Here is a 16,224-nt window from a genome sequence, read left to right as displayed (position 1 = left end):
ATAGGATATCCCCCGGTGTAAAATATGTTGTTTGACCCTTAGTTGTCTTCTTTTATAGCCTTCAATACCTGGATCTCAAGTATCTCTACCTGCAGGGTTTGGAAACCTATTGGGAACAAGTTTCCTTGAACTTCTTCTTTTTTACTTGCGCAGGCTCAATAAGGCCTATCAACCAACATAACCAAACCAAAGATTTTAGTGTTTATCATAACTTCTTCGTCCGAACTCCGAGTGACCTCATTTTTTTGGCGTTACCTTCAAATCTCAATTCTCTAAAAAATGGTGTGAAGATATCCTGGATTTGGATTAGCTAAAATTGGTCTTTTACCCTTCTCCTTTAGATCACTTCTTTAACACTTTTATAGTCATTTCCACTTCTTTTGGTTGATTCATCCTAACAATGGCTTCAAAATAGAAAATGAACGTAATATGCAAGAATTCTAACTAAAACCAGGAATTGGCACTATAAACACTAGTGTCCTTCCCGTGCGTTGCACGGGGTTAAGTTGTTTGAATAATTATTTGTGAATGTAGAGTGGGGATCAGTCTCTTATCGCACGGCCATAAGTGATATTTGATTTGTTTTTGTTTTTTTGTCATATCAGTAGGTCTATGAGCCATATTAGTGGTATACTATCAAAATGCTTAGGTCAGAGTATTTTGCTTCAAGAAAAATCAAATCTGTAAACGGAAAATGGAAGTAAGCAAAATAACAGAGAACAATCTAGCTAAATCTAGCCCAATATGAAAAGGAACCTATATACAGTTTACTTGAAGATAAAACTCTGGAGGGCAAACTCCCTAGTTTCTAAACCAAACGTAACAGGTGTTTCAAATCCTTAAACATTAGAGCCGAGTTTTCCTGTGCATTGCATCATATATATACCATTGGTACTTATCTTACTGTTTATTTGTGCCTAGTCCTTTTACAGCAGGTATACGGACCTTCCCTGGAGAGAAAAAAACAAAATACTTCATTGTTTTACATTTCTTGTTTGAATTCGTTTCTCCTTTCATCATTAAGGAACTTGAAGTAACTGCAGTAGTAATACAACTCCTAAGATTAGCAATATAAGGAAAGAAGAACAAACGAAGAAACAAACCCTTCTTTGTTTTACATTTCTTGTTAAGCTATGGAGTAATTGAAACAAAGAAAATAAATTAAAAAAACTTACAAAAGATATCTATAATGTAGCAGGATCATCCCAATGCATAAAACTATTAGATCAAACTGAAAAGAATTTAGGTTACATTAGCTACGTGATTCAATCAGGACAATCAACATTCCACATGGAATTTCGAAGAAATAAGGAATAAAGATGACACATTGGAGTGGATTTGCTAGTAGGACCGATAGTTTATTAGCCTTTTATGTTGGTTAATTCCCGTCTGTGGGAGTCGAACCCACGTCCTTGGGGCATAATGCCACACGCTCTACCAACTGAGATAAAACGACAAATGACTATACGGGAAGTTAGGTCATTAGAAACCCGTGGTAAATGACTAATAAAGAATTATGGGAGGGTTACCTGTTCCAATTTGTCGAGATTCATGCTTCTTTGGTATAATCAAAATGACCAACCATTACATTATCTTGTACTCGTGAAACATAAGTAAATGAATATGTACACACACCTTACTGATCTAATAGCCGAGTCTCGTAGTGATACATTTCCATGCACGATCACTTCTACAAAACCAAAAGTGAAGCCTTCAGTTCGACATAAAAAGAAAAGGGAATTCCTAGAAAAATAATGAAAAACATTCTTAAGTACAGGCAAACACAACCAAATGATGACAGAGACCACTATTTAAGGGCATCTACCTCACTGGATGCTCCTGGTACACCTTAGATTAGGTGGTGACAATCAGTAATAACATTTCAATGAAGTAACCTAAACCTTAGTTGTTAAGTATGCAAAATACCTTATATGCTACCCACACATTTGAACCATCACCGGCATAGGCACAAAGATTGGTTAAGAGATAATGATTCTGCAACGAAAATAAACTATGAAATGCAAAAGAGTGAATGAGTCACCCATGCCACAGATAGTTAAAACCCAACGAAAGATAGATAGGCATCTGAATTGCATCTATGTAAACCCAACAAAAGTTAAAGATGCATCTGAATTGCATCTATATAAACTGTAATCTCATTAAATGTATTACATTACATCATACAACTTTTGTATCTCTTGTAGTAGCCATGAAATCACTAAAGACAATTATATCTTAATCCTGGATCCAATAGCTTGCAGAACGAAGGAATCCTTTTAAAGCTATACTTTTACTTGCATATAGATTGAATAACATAAGATTTAAGCCATGATGAGGTATATCTGCTTGTTTTTTACTTTTGAAGAAGTTTATCTACTTTTGAAGAAGTTTATCTGCTTACTACTAAGAAGTTTATCTACTTACTATCTCATTTTAAAGCTAGACTTTTACTTGCATATAGATTGAATAACATAGACTTAAACAAAACATTACATCTGCACCTTTTACTGAAATGTAACTGGGTAAAGCGTATAAAACTTGATAAAAAGATAAGTAAATTAAACATCCATAAAAGATGTACCACCATTTTTCATGAACGTCGTAAATCTTACAGGGTAATTTGTCAATTGCTACACTACCTTGGTAATGGGAAAGCATCCCTTGACTAATGTGTTAGCTCGAATTCCCATAGCTAATGATATGTTAGTATGTTAGTTTTTGAATCTAATATGAAATCAAAAGGTTTGTTCAGTCAAGGTTATCCAGCAATATCTGCATGTTAATGTAAACATAAAAGAAAGAAAAAACAGACAATAATAGAGTCCACTTTTCCAAAAAATCCAACTGCTCTCCTCCTCCCTAATAATTCAGCATGCAATATTCCATTTATCAGTTGCATCGACCATAACTTCTATACTGATTTTAAATAGCTGCAAAACCAAATTCAGCTGGGCTTGAGCCAACAAAGGAGAAGAAACAAAGATAGCATATAAGATGAAACTAATAGAAATGGGACTCATCTCTTGGAACATTTCGTTTTTACCTGCTCCTCAATGATACCAACCACATGCACAATTTTCACATTAAGGGTCCAATTGTTTCACTTATGATTTATGAAAACAAATGCGTCAAGATTAAATACAACGGGAAATAAAAAATGCGTCAACACCTTCAAAACGAAATTAGTTTTTCTAAAATTACTCTATTTTGTTGAATACTGTAAACATCGTAGGTTACCTTGTTGTTGGTATGCTAAGAGATGATTACTGACTCACTGTGATCTGCAGGAGGATTAGATTGTTCCTTTCCTGTGATGGGAGAGTCATTTACAAAAAAAGTACATGTTAGGTATAACCAAGTAAATCCAATAAAAAAAAGGAAGAATAACTCGACTGGATTTATAACTATTTATGCAAACAATAGATTTATTAAAACATTCTTAAGAATACTTATGAAACCAAGCACCTTGGCTGATAGATAATAGATTTCTTGGAAGTGGACTTGTATTTAGTAGATAATAGCTTCGTCTCTATTCAGAAACGGGGTAACAATAGGTTCTATCTTCCGATGTTTTTTCACTATTTTTTCCAAGAATTAAGAGGGAAAATAAGAGAATTAGGGCTGCCAGATTTGTCAATTGATGGATAAAGGAACGGATAATCATCACTTATTGATAGATAATTTGTCAATTGTAGTTTCAAAGATAGATAGCTTACTTATTGTAGTTTCATAAAACAATATACTTAGCATATGCTTACCGCGGGATCAGGTGCATAAATTCTTAATTAAGATCTCCATTTTTTGTACAAATAGCAATATACAACCTAGCTATAATTTCTAACTTAAGTTGTTGTGTTTTTTTCCACAGATACACTATAATAATGTGCAATCTTATAATAATCATTTAACCCTTACCTCATGTACTACAGATGCACTATAAAACTATGAATTCGAGACAGAAAAGTATAGTTATTGAGATTATTTGCCTTGTGTAAGCTTTATCACCATCTTCTTTGATGTGGTATTGAAAAGTAATCTATATCTTCTCCAAGTGATTGTTTCTAACATGGTTATATATTCTGCTGATAAGAAAATTGAAACCTCTTCAAGTTATCGATTAGAGCTTATTCAATTCCCACCTAAAAACCGAAAAGCCAAAATTAATCAGAGAAGAAATAAGAGAAACAACATGTATGAAGACTAAAAAGATAAATTAATATCAAAAAAATAAGAAAAACTTAAATCATATATGTGGGAAAAGATCATGAACATTGATTTGGGTACTTTGAATGTGCCTAACATGACCGGGTCTGAAATTGAAGTTTTAGAAGATAGGATCCGGTGTTGATTTAGATCCTTATGGTATCTGATCCTCATAGTTTCTTGAATACGGTGTTTCTTTAGATAACCTAACGTTGTCATCAAAATCTACTATTCCGTTTTACAAACAGAAATCATAATACGTGATCAAGTAACCACCTGCCAAAAAGAATACGCAAACACCTGACCTAAAGAATACGAAAATAAAGATGATGACAGGCTTCATCTATTGTTAGTGACGGTGTAGGAGCAGGTTGTATATGTCGCTGTCTTTTTACCATATTCTTGAGAGTTTCAGTAGGGTTTTTGAGAGTTCTAGTATTAGGAGATAGGAGTGAAGGACGGAGAAGATAATTAGGGATAGGTTATGTTTTAGACTTGTTGAATAATCTTCACATCAGGTGTTTGGTGAGCTGAAAAATGGCCGAATGGATTGGAAATCCTTGATTCCTATTGGTAGGGGGCCAGGAGCTCTAAAATTCAAGCTTTTGGCCTAACTTTCAATCTGGAGCCAGTATTTCGTACTCAAATTATATATCCAATATAGATTATACACCTATCAATTATAGAGAACACCTAGGATACAGTGGGGAAACACAGAAGGTGAAGATTTAGCCTTGCTTGGGCCAAAGAGATGCAACCAACCAACGTTGAAATCTAAGCCGTAAACATGGGAACTCAAGTCAGATTCACTATGCTTTACCAAACCGCAGTTCAAGGAAGGTTCCACCTAAATTACAAGAGAACATAAGGGATTTTGAAGAAGATACTCAACCATTTTTTTTGTGTGCTTCTGAATCTTTAAATAATCCATGGAATAAAAAATGTAAAAGCTTTTAACTTATCTACCACATGTACAAACTATGATTACAGCTCCAATCCTGAGTTTTAGAGTCGGGGAAACTCGACCAACTTTGTTCATGTTGTTTATTGTACAACAAATACTACTCTTAGGCATGCCTAACAGGGGGTTAGTCCACGAGTGAGTTAGGGGGAGTTTAATGTATTTTGCATCTTGGGGATTTTGAGGGAGTGTAAGAGAGTGTGGGGAGTTTGAGAGACTCTCCAGAAATCTCTACTTTTTTGAGAGATTTGGAGTGAGGAAAAAATACACTATAAACTCCCTAGAACTCCCCCAAAAACACCAACTCCCTATCATTCTAATTTTAACGACTAACAGGGAGTCTGAGAGTTTCTTTCGAACTCCCCCACGACTAACAGGGTTTTCTAGGGAGTTCGGGAGACTCTTCTAAACTCTCCCACGACTAACAAAGATTTCGAGAGATTCCTTTGAACTCCCCCACGATTAACAGGAAAAAACCAAACTACACCCAACTCCCCCAACTCCTTTGAGGACTAACACCCTGTAAGTTTTCGTAAAAAAATAGAAGAGAGTAGAGCGCAGATTTAATTAATGCTTGTCTCAAACGCTTATCTAGATCACATTTGACATGAGCATATTTAATAATTACACTCCATCAAACGTGATCTTAATTCACACTGGATTTAAGGGTTAATAATAACAGCTGCCCATTTTTTCCCTTTGATAGTTTAGAACAGTGGTTCCTAAAACGACGCCTATGTATATATGCTATTGTACAAGGGTTGGATCCCAACCTCTCCTATGGTAGGAAGTTTGAGAATCATCCGCCCACTTGATACATACCCACTTGATACATACCCAGATACTCCATCAGGTTTATATCTTTTTCATTTTCTTAAACCCGACTATTATCGCCATGACTTTGTGGATTCTCCGGGTATATCAATTTTAAAGAAGTGTTCTTTTTTCCTGTTATAAAAAGAATTAAAAAAAAGAAAAAAAAAATTATACTTGCGCGAATTGGGTGCGTGCGTGGGACTGTGGGAGTGCCATTAGTTCGTCGATGTTGGCTCAAGTCATCAAGTCAAGTCTGATACATAACATAGGTGCAAAGTTTTTTGGATTGAATATCTCCATCCTTCCTTCCCTCGGTGCTCTTCCTCCTGTTGTAAAACCCTGGTTTTTGCCAGAGTGAAGATTTACGTTTAATTATCCCCTCAACCCAAAAATTTCTGGAAACTATTCTGATTTTCTTCTGTCAGCTCAGCCTCTCCTGTTGCAACGTCTCACTAGAGGTATAATTACTTCGGATTGTGTTTTTTTATCTTCTGAATAAGGGGTTTTGGAAAGGTTTGAAGAAATGTCATCTACTAGGGTTTCTCTTACAACCACTTCCCGATTTCCTTTTCGAATTAAGGTAAACCCTAATTTTATCCTTTTGTCGTTGGAATTGCTTCACTAATTTTAGTTATTTGTGGTGTCTGGATGAAAATCAAAGTTGAAATTGGAACATTGTATCATTCTTATTGTTTGGTTATCGTATTTCTGTATCAGTCATTAATGGGTGCAAGCAATTAGATGTTATGAAAACTTTTCTTTTTTCTTTTCTTATTCTTAATCTTCTAGCATTCTTGGCCAAAATGCTCACCCCTAGATGCCGATTGAAGCAACAGAAACACTTTTCTTACATTACTTTTAAGTTGGCTAAGCTATCTGGACACTTCAGTTATGCAGTCGCGGGAGTATGGTTTTTAAATGCATTTCAAGGGAGTTCCCAAATCACCCGTTATTAGTTCGAGAGTTTGAAAAAATCCTTCATAATCTTTGCAACTGACTTAGCAGTCAGAGATTTTATAGTGAGTGCCTCAAAATCCAAAGAATGTGTTAGTCCCAGTTAGTTCAGAAATCCTGTGGTCGTATTATCTAGTTGTTGGGAGTTTGAGGTAGTTTTATGTGGAATTTGTACTACCTCTGGTCGTATCATCTAGTTGTTGGGAGTTTGAGGTAGTTTTATGTGGAATTTGTACTAGACCAAAATCATACACTTGCTGAGATTTTTGTGGGGAGTTTGGATAAAGAAAAATATAGGGTTATTCAGTGAAACTACGTCAATAATAGGAGATTTTTTGGCTTCTTAAAATGTGCTAAAATCCTACTAATTTCTTTATTATTATTCTTTGGTCAGGGTATGATCTATTCCTTTTATGTTATTTTATTCTTGGATCAGTCTGATTTAGTCGATACAGCGTTATATTTATGCCAAATAAGACACTCCTGAAAGTCTGAAACTATCATTAAGAAAGCTCAGAGCTCTGAATATGATTAGCACACCCACTGCAAATTTTGACCACAAAGTGCAATTGATATACAAACCCAAATTTTCACATCAAGGATTCCTTACCAACAGAACTTTAAACAACTGGAACATAGAGTTCGCCGTTTTGAATCTGTATGGCGGGTCCTGTACCTACGTCGTAGAGTATTCACACTTCTTTGGATTAACATATAGTATGTACTTGTAGAAAAAAGATCTATGTAATGTGCATATGTGTACATTTGGTTTAGTTTTACTGTTTGTTTTTCTTAGATGTTTATATGAAGAGAAAGGAGTATAGCTTGGACGGCATTCTAACAAGGATGCTGATGCCACCTGAATTTACTCGAAATTCCTCTCCGAAATCCCTCAAACTCTCTCAAATAAACGCTTGAAATTCTAAACACTCTCAAAAAGCCTAGACTCTATCCCAAAATTCTCATATTCTCTCAGAATCCCTGAAGTTTCATATACGAATCTCCCATGACTAGTCCCCTATTAGTGTTTTATCAACTTCTTGGGATATCTTATTAGTGTTTGTTTTATCAACTTATTAGTGTTCTGTCAACTTCTTGGGATATCTTCTATCATTTGCCTTCCCATTCTCCCTTCTTGTAGTCACTATGCTTGGGGTAGAGTTGAACTTGGTGATACACTTGGATTGTTAAACATATATTATGGAATATAAAATATAACATTCCATTGAGTTAATCCTGTGCATCAGCATTAGATTAAAATTCTTGCTGATTGTATCATCGGGGTATGTGAAACATATGTTGCTGGATCCCAGGGTAGTGGGTGCCCTTCTGTAGAATTATTGTTATTACTATTATGGCTATCTGAATCAAGCTTTTGTCTCGTGCTTGTAATGTAGGAACGCTATCAGTCACATCTTGGTCGCCAATGCCTCAATTTTAGTGATAGATCACGTGGTTTGTGTATATTTCAAACTACACAATCGATTGTCTCATGCTCGATGAACATGTCAGCAGCTGAGTCTGATGATCCCAGGAAAATGAATTTGGATCGTGCAATGGATAGTGCAAGAACTGTGTGGGAGAGTTTTCCTGAACCAGTCAAGACTTTCCCCTGGGCCAAAGTAGCAGTGAACTTCCTTCAACTCCTTGCTGATCTTGTTTTTGTAGTTGTCAAATACTTGTCTGTACCAGTGCTAGCAATTACCTCATTAAGTGAGATGTCATATTCTGCACACGAAAGAAAAATGGCCTTTATACCCGTTCCCATGCTCGCTGGAATTTTAGTGGCTGGAGTTTTCAGCGGCACATTCTTAGAGTTGTCTCCCACTCTAAAGGTACTAATACTCACCTTTTTTCTGAACTTGTACATGAAATCTAATGGACTTTTTTTTTTAGTTGATAGCATGTGGAATATGCTCTGCTAATGGCAATTAGGTGCTTCTATCATTTAATAATTTTAGCCAAGGAGGTATTCACGACAAGCCACTCATTTAAAGAATCAATAACTATGTTAGCTCATGCTATTGGGTTGATTTGTCTGTATTTGCTCATCAGTATGCCAGTAGTAGAACTTCTGTATATCTTAACATGCATCCTCAATTTCCATTTTTTTTTGGTGCTTTTTGTGTCATGTTTTATCTCATGTTACTTATACATCAGTGTTTGGTGGTGATTATCAGGAAGCACGATTTCCATATCATCTTGTTGCAATTGCTCTTTTCTTTCTGTTGCTCAAACTGCCAGGCCCATACTATCCATTTTGGGGACGAATTTTGATACCCCACTTTGCAAATGGTGGACTTCTATGGACCCTATGGCTTTCCTTTCAATGGAATAGAAAGGTACAGACAGTATAGAAGGGTAAAACAGGCATAAAAACAACCTCTCTACAGAAGTCTGTAAACAGAGATAGCAGAAGCAGATCTCACTTTGTTGGAAGGACAGTAAGATACTTCGGGATAGGTAATTGTTACTGGTAAGAGCCAGAATCCAAATAGTAACAGATGGTACGATAAATTCTTGTTGAGTAATCAGAAGTTAGAACTATATTCTGACTTGGATCTGTGTGTTTTTTACTTTTTCGGCGGAAATGTATTTTGCTAACGTACCATCTATTAATCATCATGACTGGCTCAAAATCCTGTTTATATTCGATAACCGAGTTGTTAGAAGTTTTATCATGTTGTCACCAATTTCATGAACTGTAATATGCATGTTGTGATTCTAGATACTCTTGGATGTGTTTGACAAGTTTCTGGGGTCTTTATTTTGATTTATTCAGAGTAGTGCTTACTTAGGTGTTGATTAATCATAACCTTTACCTGCATGTTGAGTAGTTCGAAGTTGTCTCTTTTTGACGGTAGATAGCATAATACATTGACCGCTACGATTTTTGCGTAACGTTTTTTAAGCATGACCTTACATCTTTGTGTATGAACTCCTAATCAATTCTTTGGATTTCAGATGTAAAAGAAATTGTTTTATCTACTAACGCGTTCAGTTTGAACAGCTTTTCGTTTCTTTGCCTTTTGTGGTTTACCCCCTCACGGTATTACTCTGAAATGGTATCCCTAACAAGATTAGTTTAGGTTTCTTGGCCTTACCTTGTGCAGAAACTTACCTGATATTATAATCTTAGCATTTGCACTGCATTGGTGATGCATCTGGATGTTTTTAGTATTCCGTTTTTTTTCTTTGAAAGAATATAGTTTGGTGAATGGTCCTTCTCGACTGAGAATTGACAAAGGTGCACCATCATAATATACTGGAAAACAGGCAGGATGTGTTGGCAACTGGGTGATTACGGATTTCACACTCAACAGCCAAGTAGTGCTGGGTTCCGCACTTAACGGCTGGTAAGATTTGTTGGGGATGCCTAATCTGGTTTCAGTTCTGGAGCATTTTGCTCCGGAAGAAGAGTGCTTCTTTTGTAAGTAATTATTATTGGATCTGTTTAGTAGCGTTTTTATAGTAGGTCACCAGCATCATATGATTCACATCACGCCCTGTAACACACCAAGGATCAAAGCAAATGTCTGACTTCTGAATAGGTGCCGAGTTTTTTTTTTGTGGTCTCGGGGTCGGCATTCTCTTATTTCCGATTTCATGAACAAGGCTAAATGAAATCACACCCAACCACAGAGAGAAATAGACAACGACATCAGTCATCCTGTTCGTTGATTGTGAAGTTTTTAAAATTAAGATCACATCCATATATGAAGTGGTCGGGTTAGACTGAAACAGATGAACTGTACTATACAAATTGTGTTATCAATTTGTTAACACATGCCAAATGAACATCTCGTCAGTCCCACCCGTCTCTTAACTTTGTCTTTGATGTCACATAATTATGTTCAATGTTACCTAAACCTTTGGGTATCCTGTGGTTTTCTAGTTTAAGCGGTTCGTTCTAATGTGGTGGTATTCCATCAGTTAGCAGGATTTATCAAACAAAGATGCTTTGATTAAGTTGTGTATTGGTTTATGTGATGCTAACTAAGCAGTTATCGCCGTTTACTGTTTGTTTGTATTCTGCTGCTTTTTGCATCATGAAACGTGTTAGTAGTTTAGTTAATGTATGTACTGGAAATCCATATAAAATCTGACATTACTCATGATGATCTACACATTAGAATTTAGAAATGAATATTAAGAACGGTCGTGAGAGACTGGAACTGGATTAGATTAATGAGAAATGAAAGATTTTTGAAACTTAAACAGATAATATGGAACTACTATACTATTGGATTAGAAGAAGCCGACTTAAAAACTAATAAAGATTCATGGCAATAGCTGTAGTACTAGTAGCCCACTAGCCCTAGCTAGACTTTGAATAATTAATGTAGACATGTACTAGTGTACACAGGAAGGAATGGATTACCTCACATGGCCCGACCGGAGCAAGAGAAAAAGTAGGTAAATCCACACACGAATTTTGAGATGAGCAGCTCTCGTAGAAGTAGGTAGATATCTCTAATTTGCCGCAGCTAGGACTAACAAACTCGAAAAATACCCAAGGATTTTCTCATGAAATGGACGTCAAAGTCCGTGGCATAAACATCAATCAGTGTTTATGTTATTTGCTTACGTAGATAGCTCCTTGTCCTTGAAATTTTATTGAACGCAACTGAAGCTTAAAATTGTAGTCACGTCGAGCGAAACATGTCTTCATTTGTGCAAAATTTTATCTTGCATATATAAGAGCAACTGCAGTGGTGCGATCAAAACCAAAGATCAAAGATCAAAAAAAAGACCAAAATTTGGGTTTAGTCCGTGTTGTGACGCAACGGTACATGATTAAAATTTCGTCAGGCGGACTTTAAAAGTCCGCCCCATTTTTTTTTGTAAAATTTCATCAGGCGGACTTTAAAAATCCGCCCCATTTTTTGTAAATTTCATCAGGCGGACTTTAAAAGTCCGCCCCATTAAAATTTCATCAGGCGGACTTTAAAAGTCCGCCCCATACTTTATAACTTTCATCAGGCGGATTTTAAAAGTCCGCCTCATTCTTTTTTTTTTTATTTAATTAAAATTTCATCGGGCGTAATTTAAATCTCCGCCCGTTAACAAGCGTCCTTTAAATTTACGCCCAACAACAAGCGTACTTTAAATTTACGCCCGACTATATTAGAATTTGGGATTTGGTCGCGACCATATTTGGTCTGGAATTTGATCTTTGGTTGGGATTTGATCTTTACTCCGTCCCACTGTGTTACGATCTCATCCCAAATTTTTGGTTATACTCGCCCACTGTGGATGCTCTAAGATGGTCAAACTGTCATGGTCCTATACTGGTAGAATTGAACGGTCATCCGTCAAAAGTATACTGAGACAGACATGGGAGATAGGGTGGCCCTTAAATTAGGAAAGGCAAGCAAGTATCGGACAGTAATTGCCCCACAGCGAGGAGACAAGAGAGAGTGCTGACCCATGTGGGAATTTGTAGGATACTTCACATCTCAAACATCCCTTTGATATATTAGATGGTTACATACATCTCATTCAAAATTTCCCCTTTAGACTATACACAGTCTTCTGAGGGAGGTTTTCTGACCATCTTGCTGTTCATATAGAGCATTCATGTACCTTTTGGTTCTTTTAAGGAAATATCACTTACAAGGTTTTCATCAAGAGCAGATTATTATTTATAGATAATATAATATCACTGTTAAGGCAAGGCCAAGGATGTCTTGTTGAATAACCGGGTCATGTAATTTTGTAACTCGTTACTCAGGTTAAGCATCAAAAATCAAAACAACTAGAGCTTTCTAGTATTTTCCTACATAAAATGGTAGACATTCACCTGCTCTATTGTAAGATGGGGATGATGATTTCTCAGGTATGCATAAAATCACAAGACCTTTTGAATCTAAATCAAGTTGGTCAATAATTCAAATCTATGTGGCAAAAAATAAAACGTGATACTGTGTTACAATCCAAACCGATAAGATTTAGACATCTCTGAAACCAGCCTAAGATGTTCCCAGACTAGTAGTACAAACAAACGGGACATTGAACAAATATGATCACAGTAATCACAAACAACGATCTAGCAAAATCCTACAACACTTGAATTATTTTGGAAGGAAACTAGAGACAACATACAACGGTCGTAGATAGGAGGAAGAGAAGAAAAAGAAGGGAAAACCCGGTTTCAAGGACAAGCTCGGTTATCGATAAAAGGTGGTGGGGGATTCAGTTTGTTTGTTTAGACGGCAACCTGATCTGATCATAAATCTGCATACCCGACTGACAACTGCCGCAACACAGATTTGTAGAGAGAGACTAGACTCTACATGAGAGAAGGAGATAGAGGGAGTGAGGGATGCAAAGGTAGAGTCATTTTCGATCTTATTTAGTGATCAGCGACAACAGTTGTTATCACAAGTCACGACTACTGATTGATTCTTCTTATGATCATCTCTGTTGAAACAGAAACAACCATAACAATAATGCAGGAAGGAATTCTTGCGGATGGCACGCGTTACTGCTGCATATTACATTGTCAGTACTGAGAGGAGACTCGGGACGTTTCCTATGTCTGTCTAAAACTAGTGGTGGTACCTACCATAAAAACCCTGAAATCTCAACACAGTTTTACCCAAACAATGAAACAACATCAGTCCAAATTCCAAAAAGCGTAAATTTATATAATTAAATAAAAGCACGAGAATGGGGATATCGGATCTAAAGTGGACGGCGTATATAGATAAGGTTCTTTCATCAAACAAACCAAGCCATTTAGGCAAAAGATTAGATCCAAATCAGAATATTTTCTTCGATTTTGTAGTTTTATTTCGAGACTGTCCAAATCTCGAGGAACTTTATGATTTCATTCTTCTCGAGGAGCTTCAAAAGCAAAAACATCAACAGCTAGCGGTCGGGCCAACGTTTGACGAGTAGGAGGCATTGTTAAATTTGTTTGACTGACCCAATCAATGAAGTATCATCTACTAGATAGACAGACTGCTGAGCTAAATCACGTAAACGGTAAACAACAAAAACCCTAGCTATCATCTGACCATCAATAAATGAGTTTTGTCTCAGCTCTGTTGGTTTATTTTTAGCAAGTATCAACCATCCTATTTCTCGGGATTTATGCTAATTAACGAAAACCCTAATCATCATCATTATGGGAAATTCGGTTTGTATAAGTGATCAATGAAAAAGAAAAGATATCATGGTATCTACCTACCTGGTTTTACCGAAACTAGAACTGGTATGCAATACTTCCATAATCAAGAAATTAGTGGCATGTAGTCAATTTTATTTCAGACATATTCGTTGACGGATACCTGAATCTATACCGAAACTCAAAGGCAGCGGTGGAGGTATTATCAACACTAAAAAGAGGCAAAAAAATCGACGGTATACGTAAATTAATGGAAACAAATATCTAAACATAAATTACTAAAATAATTATTTACATAGTTTCTTCGTTAATGGGGATGAGAGTATGGATGGTAATCGTCAAGATGAAATTAGAAACAAATTTGAAAACAAGGAAAGTATTATCAACCATTTACATGTAACAGTGGAGAAGTTAAGTATAAAATTAAGTAGGCAATCTTATATGTACGCTATCTTATAAGATTGCACCAATTTTTCTTTACAATCCAAACGACAATGAATTTGAAGCCAATACGATACATTGTTTTTATGAAATCGACAATCCTACAAAAAAGAAAAGAAAAAAACACAATCCGAGACATATAACACCACCTTCTACAACTTTGAAAATCAACCGTTTAAAACTAACGGTCGAAATTAAAATCGGTAGAGGTACAATGTTTGGTGTATCGAATTGTGCTCATTTTTCGTAGGAATCTAGAGTTTACGTATCATCAAAATATTAGCTTCAAATCATTCAGTTTCTAAGGAAAAATCGGCGCAAATCTTAAAAGAGAGTGTCCAAGTAAGATTGTCCATGAAACATGATCATAAAATTTATTATTAAAGATGACCCGTGACAAGTCTGAAGTAGTAAAAGTAGTAACTAAAATCTTGTAACCTAGTCTGAAGTAGTACCAATCCAGTTGCATCTTTTGTAGGTAATCATTCTACATCTTCTGGTCCTGCTGTTAATCCAGAGATGGTTCTAGCAGAACGCTTTAGCAATGAGCAACATTAATGACCATTCGTAAAATTTAACGAGAGCGTAGATAACCAATAAAGATCTCCAAGAAATAACACATAGGAAAATATATTTTTGAGGTTTATCCTTTAACTTTAACTTGTGTTTTTTTTTTGTAGGTTTCCTTCTAGGTTTCTCCTGAAGGAAATATAAATATTAATTTGTTTTCACCTTTATTTGTCCATAGATACACAATAAGTCTCGAATAACTCGTAGCCTAGCAAATTTGTGCTCCAAAAAAAGAAACCCTAGCAAATGCATACCAATATAAGTTCATTATTTTCCCATGTCGCAACCTCCACTCGTGTGTGTGCTATAATTAGTTTGATCTTAACCAGGATAAGGACGTGAGAACCATCGAGTAAGAGAGTAATCATGTCGATTATTTGATTGATTACCAAGGGTCCGAAAAAACAAATGGCTTAATTTAAGCCATAAGTTTCGCGAGGGGCACAAACATACACGCACAAGATCGAAGCACAAAAGAAGAACCCGGTATACATCGTAACATAGATGCGGGATAGGGGTAGGGCATCATCATCATCAACTTTACACCTGTGGCTAGCTACTTGAAATGAGCTCTGATTGAGAATTCATAATCATTGCCTTTGAACACAAAGAATCTTTAGCAAATCAATAACCCTAAATCCTCATCCATTATTCTCATTATTATATTGATTTGGAAAGGGAAAGATTGGATACAAAGAAAAACATTTCTTGACACTTTGAGACCCAAACTTTTCATGATATGTTTCAACGAATTTTAAGAAATATTTAGACTCTAAGAATATGCATAAACATAATCGTGTTCTTGCAATATTGTTTGAGCGTGAGGCATCTTAGACAGTGCAATCCCTGAAATCTCAAACGGAACCTTGAAGCACAGTTCTGTGATTACTAGGTTTATCCTTCGAGTCCATTTAAAGATTGCACAGTTAATTCTTCTCAAGAAAAGAAAAAACATTCTCCAGTTAATAATATATCGTTCGGGCCACCACTTAGTTGGTAAGCAATCTTTGTTACCCAAAGATTTAGTGTATTTTGTTTTCTAGTAAGTTTTTGTTGTACGCAAATTAGATGATTTCTCTGCTTGGATCCTTATTTTCAATATCTTTCTAAATGGCAACTAGCATGATATAGAAATTGTGGGAAAACA

General features: G+C 36.0%; 1 protein-coding gene across 1 annotated transcript; it reads left to right on the top strand.

Moving 5' to 3' along the window:
* The first annotated feature begins 6,140 nt into the window (after positions 1 to 6,140).
* LOC113294339 lies at positions 6,141 to 9,707 on the top strand. The gene is made up of 3 exons (XM_026542733.1): positions 6,141 to 6,560; positions 8,332 to 8,769; positions 9,115 to 9,707. Exons 1-3 carry the CDS (start codon positions 6,504 to 6,506, stop codon positions 9,289 to 9,291), a joined length of 672 nt encoding a protein of 223 aa, XP_026398518.1. The 5' UTR covers positions 6,141 to 6,503; the 3' UTR covers positions 9,292 to 9,707.
* Positions 9,708 to 16,224: the final 6,517 nt, after the last annotated feature.

Source organism: Papaver somniferum, chromosome 1, assembly GCF_003573695.1.
Source record: "Papaver somniferum cultivar HN1 chromosome 1, ASM357369v1, whole genome shotgun sequence".
In the NCBI taxonomy this organism is placed as follows: Eukaryota; Viridiplantae; Streptophyta; class Magnoliopsida; order Ranunculales; family Papaveraceae; genus Papaver; species Papaver somniferum.
The sequence above is the reverse complement of the archived record's forward strand: the minus strand, read 5'-3'. Positions and strand labels throughout refer to the sequence as shown.